Raw genomic sequence first — 13,623 nt, 5'->3', positions numbered from 1 at the left:
TTTGCCACTGCTGTACTGTTTATCATAAAACAGGTCGTGTCAGTCTGGATACTGTTTACGCTCCAAACATCTTCCAGACTCAAACACTGAGGTCACTTAAGACTGTAAGGAGCTGCAGTGGAAGAGTACTAAATATCGCACACTCTGCTTCAAAACATGTGTTGGTGCAAGTCTTTATGAAAGGGACCATTCTTGGGGCTCTGGAAGAAGAGGTAATCTTTCAGTCCAGAGGAGTCCCTGCCAATGCAGAGAGATGAGGAGGAGGCAAAGGAGGAAGATGGGGGAGGAAGGCTGTTAGTCTGACTCCTCTTCTGTGCTTGAGTTGGGTATGAGGGGAGCCTCCTGTCTGCGGCCAGCTGCAACCCTTCTCTTCCTGCGGCCAGCCAGTTTCAGTCTCCGCCGGATCACATCTGGAACACACATCACATGTAACACACAACTCACATCAAACAATCCTAACTGACATTAAACACTCCTGAACTGACATTAAAAACTCCTTCCTGACATTAAACACTCCTGAAGTGACATTAAACACTCCTGAACTGAAATGAAAAACTCCTACCTGACAGTAAACACTCATGAAGTGACATTAAACACTCCTGAACTGATATTACACACTCCTGAACTGACATCAAACATTCCTGAACTGACATTAAACACTCCTGAACTGACATTAAACACTCCTGAACTGACATTAAACACTCCTGAACTGACATTAAAAACTCCTGACATTAAACACTCCTGAACTAAAAGTATACACTCCTGAACTGACATCAAACACTCCTGAACTCACATTAAACACTCCTAAACATTCTTACAAACTTGCACCCAGAACTATTTTGAAGTGTATGCTTTATTTAGTAGTGCTGTCAAACGATTCAAATATTTAATCGCGATTAATCGCATTTTTGTCATAGTTAACTCAAAATTAATCGCAAATGAATTAATCGCAAATCTATTCTAAAAGTCCCTTCAATAATTTTTTTCCATCATTTTTATTTTATTTTAATGCTCTTATCATGGAAAAGTGGATTGGCTTGCTTTATGCAATGTTTTATTTTATTGAAAAACAACATTGCCAAACAGGGCGGTACAAAATAAAATTATAAAGTGCACATTTCATATAAACAAGGACTCAGCCTATAGTGCAGTTTAAACCAAAAACAATGAACCGTAACAGTTAGGTTACCAATAAAAGGTAAGCCTACTACTTCTGTGCTTTCAGCCAGCTGCCTGTTGACATTTTCAGACAACAGTGAAGCTTGCTTCTTTTGCACAACACAACTTTTAAAGGTAAACTTTCTATTCAGAAGCTTCTTATCATCCATTTCGCCGTATAGCGCTCACCATCACTCAAACCGTAACGTTAGCCTACTACACAGTTTGCGTGGCCAAAAAGAACGTTAATCTTAAAAAAAAAATATATATTTTTTTTTCTTTTTTTTTTACAACGCGTTAATCGCGCGATAAAAAAATTAACGGCGTTAAAATGGGTCTGCGTTAACGCCGTTAATAACGCGTTAAACTGACAGCACTAGTATTCCTATACTCAGTAACTCATTATTTGAATCTGGAAGATGTTGAGAGTGTCTTTCACATGTGTGACAGAAATTCTTTGGGGCCGGTGCATTTTTTTGTGTGTGTGTGTGTGTGTGTGTGTGTGTGTGTGTGTGTGTGTGTGTGTGTATATGTGTTCATGGTTCCCATGAGCCCGTACCGGCCACACTGTCGTAGTCCTGTGTGCCATCGCGCCAGTACAGGCTGGGCGTGGTGCGCCAGTGGCGGTAGAGCCGCGTGTGGAGCACCGACAGCGTGAGCAGCACCAGCAGGAAGCCCAGCGCCGCCGCCGCCCACACCGCCTCATCTGTGCGTGCCGTGGGCAACCTGTCCCCCAGCGACCCCTTGCCGGCCCCCGCTGGGGCCTCAGTCTCCCGCTCCCACTCCAGCTCCAGCTCCCCCAGCCGCCGCTGCTCCTCCGTGTCCTCCCTCACGCGCTGCCTGGGGCTCGTCGCCCCGCTCTCGCCCGCCTTCCTGTGCGTCTGCCCGCGGGAGTGACTGTGCGAGGAGTGCACACGGCTTCTCGTCCTTGACATCCCTGTCGCCTTCCTCTGCTCTTCTTCTCCTCCTCCTCCTCCTCTCTGGGAGCCTTGGTTCTCAGTTCTGGTGGCCTCCTCCTTCTTTGGTTCTCCTTCTCCCACCGGGTTCTTTCTGCCCTTAGATGGGTTGGCCGTAACTGTTGCTGTTGGGGTTTTTGCAGTGCTGTTGACGAGCAGGCCTGTAGCGTGTGTGACTGTCTCACTTATTCTGCTGGGCTGGGGGCTGTGGAGGCCAGTCTCATTCTGGAGCCGTGTATGGAACTCTGTTTTCATGCTGTCCTGATGATGATCCTTCTCCTGCCCTCTAAGCACAGCTCTCCTTTCTCGTCTTCGGATCCCTTCATCCTCCTCTCCCTCCTGGGTCTCTCCATCATGGTGAGGGGAAAGCGTCTGCTCACAACAGGTCCTAAGGCTCTGCAAGACAGGTAACACACAAAACACAAATACTCAGAAACACACAGACACTGGAAAGATCTTGCAGGGTTTCATTCCAAAGGGTCTCTCACTGTTCTTTTCACTGATATGATTGAAATTAAAAAGAATGCGATTGTCTTTGCAAAATGATAGATTAAACATGTCTAGCACGTCTGGCTTAAAACCGTTTTCTTCCAGATAAGATACTGATACCCAGAGCTTAATTTGTAAATCAGGTCCCAGAAGACAGAGAGGGTGCTGTTCTGGCGGGTCAGAGAAGAGAGAAAAACAAAGAGTCACCAAACGCATAAAAAAGCCGCAATGCTTGGAGGACAAAGGACAAAACCTAGGTGCTAGCTGTTAAAACTGAACAAAACCGTTGATTTAATAATCCGAGCATGCCCATTGTAGCTGACCCTGATGTATCAGCTGTCAAGATATGGCCTGGGGTTGATGGACATTTCAATTGCACATATTATGTATCATTGTCATTTACAATTTGTGATTTAATTTGTTGTTGTGCAAACGTAATATGCATTTGCTGGTGGGTTCATGAATTTGTGCATTAGTCTGGTGACCCTTTGACCCTTTGCGACATGTGACCTCACCTATATGACCTGGAAGTGCGAGGGCAAATGAAGCTGAAAGACTGAGAGAACACGCACGCACGCAACATGTTCGCATCAAGTTAAGCTAATCTACTGCTGGTTTCCAGGCGAACACGTAAGGGATAACGGCCGACGAGCTGTCCAGTTCTACGAAGTTAATGGACGCTGCGGGGCAAAGAACACCACGACGCGGAGCGGAGTCCATTAACTTCGTAGAACTGGACAGCTCGGAGGCCGTTATCCCGCTTATCTCCCGTTTACAACATCCAAAAATGTTTTTATTATTATTATTATTATTATTATTTAGAATTTCCTTTATCTTTAGGAAATTTAATATGCATAATAACCTGATGAATTCTTGATTTGAAGCCTAGTGCTACCGTTAGAGAAAGTAGTGCGTTTTTTGAAGAAAAAAAAACCGTTACGTTGGTTGTCAATGGTAACCATTCATGAGCATTGATATGGAACGGCGATTTAACGTTTCTACTGGGACTACGTCCAAGGTGTCCGGTTATACGAACTTAATGTACACCCCATTAGCCAATCAGAAAACAGTATTTCGTTCCAGAGGGAGATAAGGTAATACTTACGTATCTGCACTATGTTTTAAATGGAATGTATATTTGTTTGCGATGTTATATGTAAACTTGGGGTTTGTTTGTTTGTTGATTGTTTGTTTGTTTGTTCGTTTGTTTCTGTCTAGTTTTCACGGTGTTCCAGACAATAAAGAAAAGAGAGTTGGACATCAGTATGATGCGTGGAGTCCTGTTTATCAGACAAAATCAGCGGGTATTTACACCCATAAATGCCCAAATCTACTATTTGATTCGGACAGGCAGCCGAAGGAATTCAACGTCCTACAAACCATTACATATCAACACGTTCATGACTTGCACACCACTATAAAATAATAATATAATACACTATAAATTATTTGTATTTTATGTAATTATGTATGTTTTCATTCCAGAGAGGAACCATATTTGTGCAAATCGGCACCGACAGTCAAAAACAATGAGGTCCTGGATCCTGTTCCGGTAGGAACCGGCTCAAATGAAGCCCCGCTGATAAGCCTGTCTCTTGGGTTTCTATGCTCTAGAAAACACTTTTTCAAATCAATAAACAGAATAGATCTTGGCCATTCTAGGTGGAAGCTTAGAAAACATAGCCATCTAAAGAGCAGTCAATAGTTCTGCTGTCAAAATGTACAACTCTATCTTGACCTACATCAGTGAAACAATAAAATAGAGTGCTTTCCTGCTATTCTAACAGAATGTCTGAAACAGGATTCCCAAGGAAAACTGCTCTTCTATTCATAATAATCGGGTAACTGGAAAGGCATGAACAGCCAAAACGTTGCAGTTCCCTTTTAAGCTGCCCATATTAAATGTCAGGTTATGAACTACCATGTCACAGAAACTCTATTTAACCCTTAGCTCTCCATTGGGAGAACTTGTACCCAATCTGTTGTGGTGATGACCCACATTGCAGGACATGCCAAAACTACAGCATGAAAGAACACTGTAATGGATGTCAATAGACAATATAAATGTGAGCTGTTTTAAGAAAGCCAACATGAATTATTCATTTTGTGTGCAAGAGTACAAATGGGCTCGGATTATCTATGTAGCATAACTTGTTTTCACGGCCATATTAAAAATATGGAGTATTCACACATGACTATCAGACCATGTTAGGACAGTCCAAAATTCTACATAGGCATCTGAGACTCCAGGCCTTGGTGTTTCCTCATTCAAAAAGAATGCCCTTCTCCTGTTGATATGGAACTTATCAGCTCTTTACCTTTAGCCAATCAATACGGGATGTTGTTGCACGCATGTCCTGTGCAGTCTCTTTGGGCCTGTGCAGGGGGGCACGGTGTGTCAATAGCAGGCTGTAGCGTTCCCTCCTTCTCCGTTGGTCTGGGTTATGGTGCTGCTGAGGGTTGGAAGAGACCGAGACTAACCAGTCACAGACCTCTGGGGCGCTCACATGAGACATCTCCAGAGTTCGACCCCAAGACACCAATGCCAGAGGCTAAAGGAAGGAAAGGAGACAAAAAAATAGCTTATAGAGAGACAGTGCAATAAAAAAATACTGCTCACCTCAGAATACTTTTATTGTGCTCTGCCATTTCATCTGAGTCAGTATCCTGGAAGCTGTCAAAATGATTGTGGCAACAACTTCCTTAAAACTGAATATATCTATGAACTTCCTTCCCGGCCAACTTCTTTGTGTGACCGGGAAAATATGACATCTGGGGATGCATTGAGAGGGGACACTTCACCTCAAAGCCATTCTCCTTACAAAGCCATAGACTGAGAAAATATTATTTTCCATACCTCCCTTTTGCCTTCCAATTAGTCTTTTATGTCACAACTCTTTCTTGCAGTCTTGAATCAACAACACTGCCTCCCACTCTAACTCCCAGCCGAAGTGTGCTGTGGTCTGTGATGTGACCTACCCTCTGAGGACTCAGCCAGGGGTGGGCCGTCATGATGGAGCCAGGCAGACAAGAACGCGCCAGGGCAGCCAGACGACCTCGCTGCCCATCAGGAGCACAAGGGTGATGCAGGACTACAATCGCACCATGCTACACACATACACACACACACACACACACACACACACACACACACACACACACACACACACACACACACACACACACACACACACACACACACACACACACACACACACACACACACACACACACACACACACACACACACACACAGGGAGAGAGAGAGTATTCTGAAACCCTCTTCAGACGGATAGGTCTTCATGTGACATGCTCTACAGGACTTGTGCACTGTGTATACATGGCAGTTTGTTTGGAGGGCAGTTTGTTTGGGCGAGTCGTGGTGTGAGGAGCTGAGCTGTGACTCACCTGAAGGTTGTTGAGCCAGCGCTGAGTTGGGCAGTACAGGTACACACCAGGTTCAGCTTCCACAGGCCTGTGATCTCCACTACACACAGCAAAAATACACTACAGATAGAACAACTATAACCTAACCTCACTACTAAAGTTAGGTTATACATTACATACATTTATTCAAAGTGGAATCGAAAAATGTATTTGTTCTAAATGTTTTGAAGGAATGAAGAAACGATCTAGATTGGAGCATCTTTACAGTCTTGTGAAATGTGTTTCATAGGTTCTTTGAGTTAAGTCATGGTTCTCACCTGCTTGGAATAGTAGCATTATACGAAATGGGCGTGTCCATGCAGACATGCTTAGCGGTCTGGAGATGGGGAAAGGGCAGGAGGTAAAGATAACCCAGTTATGCAGACAATGAAGTAGGCTACATATCCACTGCCAGTTTATACATCTACACAACCAGATAAGTCAACTAATTTGTGACAAGGGTGGGTGAGGGTTAAACCTGGTGTTTAGGTGTGTTAAATCATACTGACGTGTCAAATGCTTTGAACAAAATTCTGTCAACTGATAAAACTGTACAGACTGCGCTCTCGGCACATGTTGTGATTGCAAACGTACCCGCAAAGGTGGTGAATACTTCTGAACAATATGAAGTTGCTGCAAAGGAAAGCGAAAAAACATCAGCTTCAGAACAAATGTATGTAGCCTACGACTTCAAAGATAACTAACCCGACCTTCAGACTGGCTTAAGGGTGTTATTACCTGGCTCGAATCTTTCAAGAGCGGTTCAGAGCAATGTAACCCAGCCAAATGCGGCAAATCTCGCCCCACCTGAACCTGTATCACACATAGCCTATTAATAACACTGTCTAACATTGTTTCACTAACAAAACATTAGGCTCATGCTACTCGTTAGAGTCCTTAGATTATCAAGGAAAAGTGAAAAAATACTACCTTTCCATTGTCACATAACTGCCAAGCTAACGTTGACTGGCAACATGTCCAACAGAGTACAGTCAACAGGATAGCCACTTGTGGAGTCATAGCGTAGTCCAGGTAAGAAAATAAAACAGTGACTTAATCTAGCAGTGACATTAAGACTAACGATTTCCAAACGCTAGAGGAGCAGTAGGCTACCCTTGGTCGCTACCGAATAAGGCGAACTATTTAAGATGTTGTCTAAAATTATAAAATTAAATGAGATAGGTAAGCCAGGTCCACGACTACAGTTATCGGTTCGTATGCACATGGCCCTATGTTTCCAAAACTAATTTTTGCGTAATTTAAATTCGACATGAGCACGCCATAAAAATATGCTTATAACGCTATAGTCGATATAAGCATTTGGAACTGGCAAAGGACCTGTGGAGATTAGAAAAGCCTCTTAAATGAATCAGTTTGAAACATATCCAGAGAAGATATGCCATGCTTAATAGCGCTTATTATCATCCGAAGCTAGAGTCTCTCAAACTTGTCTTGAGTTCAGGCGCTTCGCAATTTCCATAGGCTACTGGTCATACTGTGTTTACAGATTTGCGCTAAAGCGCACGAAACGTGCAAAATGACTGGATATGTCGGGAACGTAGCTCACGCAACTACGTAATGCTGTCGCTGCCAAATGTGAGTGTCGCTGCCAAATGTGAGGACCCCTCCCTGTCATGTCTTCTTCTTCTTCTGTAAAGTTTTTTGGCGGTTTACAGTCAATGTGCATTACCGCCACCTTCTGGACCGAGATGTAGATCATTGGGGTCGTTAAAAAAAACTTAACGAAATCATAAAAATAAAAAATAAAACAAAACAATTAAAACTAAATTAAATAAAACAAAACAATAATTCTAAATCATGTTAGCTAATTGTGTTTCTTTGATATATTATATTACAGAACTTGTAATATTTCCTGTTCTAGGCTCACCCAATAACGTCTCCAATGAAAAGACTTGCTTTGCTGCACTAACAGCCCTTTTCATTTTTTCCCTCTGTCTAGAGAATATCTCACAACTTAACAAAACATGTTTTACATCCTCTTTAACTCCACAACCCTCACAATTTCCTGATGTTTGTTAATGATATATAAATTGCTGTTCAGAGCAGTGTGCCCTATTCTCAGTCTGTTAAAGGGATAGTTCGGTTTTTAACCCATGAAGTTGTATGGCATCTACATCACCAGTGTAATGCAATCCACGCTGATTTACCTCCGACAGCGTCCTGTGAGCAGAGTTCTCGTCCAGTTTTGGTCAAACCGAAAGTAGTCCGGCAGGTTTCTAGACCCAGGAAAATAAAACGTTTCTCTTCCCAAAACATTATGTGTTCAAAAGAGTGATATATTTGCATCCCAAAACCGTTGTAGTGGAAAAAGTCACACCTCGTTATCACTTGGCCCTATTTTCAATACGCTCGATAATGCAATCTCACAGCCAGAGTCTACCTCTTTGATTCGCGAAAGTTTGATTCACCAAAGTTGCCTGAGAGAAACGTCCATCACAGGAAAACGATGAAAACTGAGACAACATTTGATAAAATTGACATAAAGCATCCTTTTTAATTGAACCTCCTGCTTCCTCATTTCCTTTCACACCTTTATGAGCAGGAACCCACACAAACTGGACTGTCCTTCCTTGTTGACTGATTGAAAATATGTTTTGATTGACCTCATCCAATGAATCCTGTCTACATGCTGAATCTCCATTCTGTATAGCTGTGAGAGATGACATGGAATCAGAACAGATGATTGCCTTAGGGAGCCTAGCCTCTTCTAGCCACTGTAATGCAATGATGATGGCTGCCATTTCAGCTGAAAAAATGGATAAATGATCCGTAGTCCTCTTTTTAATGTATACTTCGGTTTCTGGTATAAATACCCCAATGCCAGTCTTACCCTCACCATCTTTTGATGCGTCTGTATACATTTCTGTAGTGTCGTAGCACATATTCCCTAGATACTGCCCTACATTGTCTTTTATTTCTATTATCACCCTAGGGGAACCAAATAGCCAAGGTGAGGTTGTTGACAGATGCAAGGTCTTACTGCATTCTATTTCCTCTATCCCCAACTGGCTAGCTAATCTGTTAGCATCCCATCCAAAACTACTGATCTGAGACCTGCCATATTCCCAACATTCTTTAAGGACCTCTTTCGTAGGATGAGATAGACTGTGTCCTTTTAAATTGACCCAATAGCCCAAACTCAGTTTCAGACGCCTGAGGTGTAATGGCATTTCTCCTGTCTCTACTTGCAGTGCTGGTACAGGAGACGTTCTGAATGCACCACAACATACTCTGAGACTTTTGGCCTGCATTCTGTCCAGTACTTTAAGGTGTGTCTTTGATGTGGATCTGTACACAATACATCCATAGTCAAACACTGATCTTATCAGAGCTATATAAATTCTCTTTAGAGATGTCCCTGACGCTCCCCAGTTGTACCCCGCTAAGCATTTCATTACATTCACCCCCTTCTGACACTTCTCAATTACCTTCTTAATGTGTTCCTTAAAATTTAACTTACTGTCGAACCACACTCCCAGGTACCTAATTGTGTCGACTTGCTTCAACGCTTGACCGTAGAGGTTCATTTGTAAATCAGGCTTAATTATTTTCTTTGAAAAACAGATGATTTGTGTTTTTTCAACTGATGAATGAAAACCCCACTCAAGTGACCATTTCTCAACCTTGTTAGTGTGCTTGCCCGAAGGGAAGCACAGTATTGTTATCGTCAAGTTTTCTTTATTAGTGTGCTTGCCCGTTTGAGATAGAGACGCCATTCAAACACCGAAATGTCCGGCTCGATCCGGATCAAGCCGCTATGACTTTTCGTGGCGGTACTCCTTGCCACTCCTTTTTTATTCCTCTTTTTCATCACCTTTTTCTCTCATTGACTAACATGGTGGAAGGTTGAGCCATTGTGACGTCACCCACTAAGGCGAAGCTCTGTATTCTCCTGTAACGGCCGTTGACGGCCAGCGACGACCAGCATACAATCATGGATATAAACACTAGAAAAGCTGTCGCTGAACTTCATCTACACACCTGATATAATTCTTTAAGCCTTATTGAACATATTTTTATCTTAAAAGCTATATATTTGTATTTAACTATTTTGAGAAATTATAACGTTATTACATGATGTGCCTTCGCTGCAGAACAGGATGGTATAAGAGAAAGAGAGCGGAGATTCTCCTAACTGGCTGGCTAATGTAGCCATCCCATTTAAGCTATTCATATTACCGCTAAGCTATTTGTGACATTGGTAATTATACAGTATAATTTGTTACATTTCACTCTCAATATTTCCCGCTACAAACTGCTTAGTATTCCACTTTGTAGCCTTCTCTAATCACTCGATTACCTCAGCCAGCCAGATTGGCAAAATGACAGCACCGAGACGTCCACGTATGTTTACCCTGAAGGGAGCAGTAGTGCTTTGCCAAATTGAGCCAGAGATTTTCGAGTCGAATGACAACGAAACTAATGTAAGTTGTAAAATGAATGTTGATGGATAACAACCTAAATCTGAGCCATAGTTGCCAACTCTGGCATCTACAACATTTCTGATTAGCTACGCTAATTTGACTCACAGAGCCTAGTTTGTGTTGATGCGCCGGTCAGTGTCTTTCAATAGAGAGTTAGCCTACACATAGCCTCTTACTCTATAAAACATTAAAGCAAATATGGCGATTATTATTTACCTTATCTGCTGGTAACCATAGAAGATCGTGAAGTAGGCCTACTAGTGATTTGAGTCCAAGCCCATATGTATTGTAGATGAGGTAATCCACTTGGTGCTAGCAAGCACATCAAAACTCCAGTCAAAACGATGGTCTGTCGACAACGCAGATTTTGCTAGGATGTTTATCCTACTTGTAACTTGTTGGTTGCTAGAAAGCTCTCTGAACATATGACTGGTCTTACTATACTGTTAGTACACAGAGTATTCCTATTTTATGGACTGCATGGCTTATGAACAAAGCTCATGTAAAGTGACATTTCTAGTAACGTAATCTTGGAATGTAGCCTGGCTCGTGTCGCTGTCATTCTTCCACACTGTCAGTGGACGAGCGTTGGCTCACTGTAGATTCACTTTGTTTGCGTTATTTCAGTGTAGTATTTATTTATATATTTAATTTTGCAATTAGGCTATATAGGCTGTCAAAAAGGTGTTGTATCGCTATGGCAGGGTTACATGAAGTAAATATGAATGTAATAGGCTACTTTGTGCTACTGAATAATGCAGCTGAGATAATAAAGTCTTTGGAAGATGTTTTGTGTCATGTCTAGGTTTATGTCTGTAAATGTGAAATGGTTAGTAATAGTATTGTAGTGTGCTCAGTTTCCGAAAACTAGACTGAAACTAAGAAGGATAACTATGACTAAATGTGACTAAAACTAATATGCATTTTTGTCTTAAGACTGAATCTAAAATAGCTGCCAAAATGAACACTGATAGGGGACCCCTTAATCTGCAATGCATGGTTGCTAGCTCTAATCAGATGTACTAACTAGGCTTATAAGAGAAGACTAACTTTTTATGCCAACGAACACACTAGACCCTTTCACAATAAACAAGCAAACATGACAGAAAAACAGAGCAAGCACACTCTCGCAGTTCGTTCACGAAACGCATTCTAGTTTATTAGTGTGCTTGCCCGAAGGGAAGCACAGTATTGTTATCGTCAAGTTTTCTTTCTTTATTTATTAGTGTGCTTGCCCGAAGGGAAGCACAGTATTAGTGTGCTTGCCCGAAGGGAAGCACAGTATTGTTATCGTCAAGTTTTCTTTATTTATTTATTCTCCCCGTTTTTCTTGCAGCTAACTACTCCTCGCCCGTTTGAGATAGAGACGCCATTCAAACACCGAAATGTCCGGCTCGATCCGGTGCAAGCCGCTATGACTTTTCGTTGCGGTACTCCTTGACACTCCTTTTTTATTCCTCTTTTTCATCACCTTTTTCTCTCATTGACTAACATGGTGGAAGGTTGAGCCATTGTGACGTCACACACTCTGAGATAGGAGAAGCTCTCTTAAATGCCATAACAATCATGCTAATCGAAAACCACCATCAAGGTTTATATCTCTTAAATGCCATAAAAATCATGTAAATCGAAAACCACCATTAAGCTTCATCATCATGATACAGTAGTAGTAATAGCTAGCGAGTTGTTTACGTTCACAACCCACAGACAGTTTAAAAGGCCCGACAACAGTCACCAAAGTGAATAGAGTGATGATAGCTAGCGAGCTATTTAGCCTTCACCCAGGCTCAGGTTTATTTTGCTAGGTATGTCCGATATCGACGCAGAGACACAGTGTGAAAAAGGATGGAAAACTTGGTTCGGGAACTACGTATGCAGTAGTTGGCTGTACCAACTCAAGAAAACACCTGAACGAGTGGTTAGATAGAGAGTGCAAAATATTAAAACGAATGTAGTGGCAACAGTTTCAGGTACAGTTTATACACCCGCTCTAACAGTGTTAACCAGTATGTGAGTAACGTGGGTTTTATTAAGGCATAGCGTGTGTAATGTGTAGCTATTTCATTCCGTTTGTTAACCTTTCCGGCTGTCTGTATACCAGCAGCAGAGCGGAGCATTTTACTCCCATGCCATCTCGGAATGAAATAGCTACACAATACACACGCTATGCTTTAATAAAACTTACGTTTTATGAGACACCAACAGAGGCACAACCGACAAGTCTTACCATTGAAGATCTTTGACGTTCGTTCTGAAACTACATATTCCGTACAGTAGATTTCCCCTCGTTTAGTATCCACCATCAAGCTTTATATCACAGGCAACAAATCGTGTTCCAAACAGGCAACAAATGATGTTCCAAACTCTTTACTGCTTATGGTGTCCACCACGGAGGGAGCCGGAGTTCGCCTGAAGTCACTGGCTATCTTATATCTACCTACCCAATAAAAGTAATTTGTTCCAGCTAATTCTTTGAAACACATTATTTGTTAAATATGACTCACTTTCCCGCTGCAAAGAATGTAACTTTGTTGCCTCTGATATAATTACCTCAGCTCAAGACTTCATCACATAATAAGTAATTTCGTCAATATGTCAGCACCAAAAAGATCGCCAATTTTCAGCCTTGAAGAAACTATAATGATGTGTAGCCTACCAACGATAACTCACATGAGTTAGAACACGGATTTTCCATGTTGGATGACATAGATGTAAGTGCCTGGTAAACTAATCATTTTCAATTAATACACACTGAACAAATACATCGCTGTTCTCATCAGTGGCTGTCAACGAAAGTTGATAGGTTTAGCTATTTGTGCTAACTTTCTAGCACAGCTTACACATTTCAAGCCAACTTCGTAAGTTGTACTGGGTTATCCAGTTGGGGCGACTTGCTCAGAAAAAAATGCGACGGTCTGACAATAACTCGGATTTGTTTAAACTTTTATTGGTCAACCGATGGGTACAGAAAGATAAACTTTACATTTTTGGTCAACAACCTGACAGTCATACAGACCTTGGCTAGATTATCAACAGGTTACGTGATATCCTACATCCGTCTTCCAGAATCACTGCGAGTGAACTAATTAGGGGTGAGGGAGGGACCTGACGTTTTTTAGCTAACGTCACGTGATCCCACGGGCACATTA

General features: G+C 42.0%; 1 protein-coding gene across 1 annotated transcript in view; it reads right to left on the bottom strand.

The window, feature by feature from the left end:
• Positions 1–294: 294 nt before the first annotated feature.
• tp53i13 (tumor protein p53 inducible protein 13) overlaps positions 295–13,623 on the bottom strand; it is a gene marked incomplete at both ends in the record, with an annotated part of 33,815 nt that continues 20,486 nt past the window's right edge. Inside the window, 8 exons of the mRNA XM_080845078.1 lie at positions 295–410; positions 1,718–2,510; positions 4,922–5,155; positions 5,583–5,711; positions 6,012–6,090; positions 6,308–6,366; positions 6,624–6,662; positions 6,768–6,842. Coding sequence (XP_080701204.1) covers positions 295–410; positions 1,718–2,510; positions 4,922–5,155; positions 5,583–5,711; positions 6,012–6,090; positions 6,308–6,366; positions 6,624–6,662; positions 6,768–6,842 — 1,524 coding nt within the window. The remainder of the gene's footprint in view (positions 411–1,717; positions 2,511–4,921; positions 5,156–5,582; positions 5,712–6,011; positions 6,091–6,307; positions 6,367–6,623; positions 6,663–6,767; positions 6,843–13,623) is intronic.

The sequence above is a fragment of the Sprattus sprattus genome (genome assembly GCF_963457725.1).
Source record: "Sprattus sprattus genome assembly, chromosome: 9".
Classification (NCBI taxonomy): Eukaryota; Metazoa; Chordata; class Actinopteri; order Clupeiformes; family Clupeidae; genus Sprattus; species Sprattus sprattus.
The sequence above is the reverse complement of the archived record's forward strand: the minus strand, read 5'-3'. Positions and strand labels throughout refer to the sequence as shown.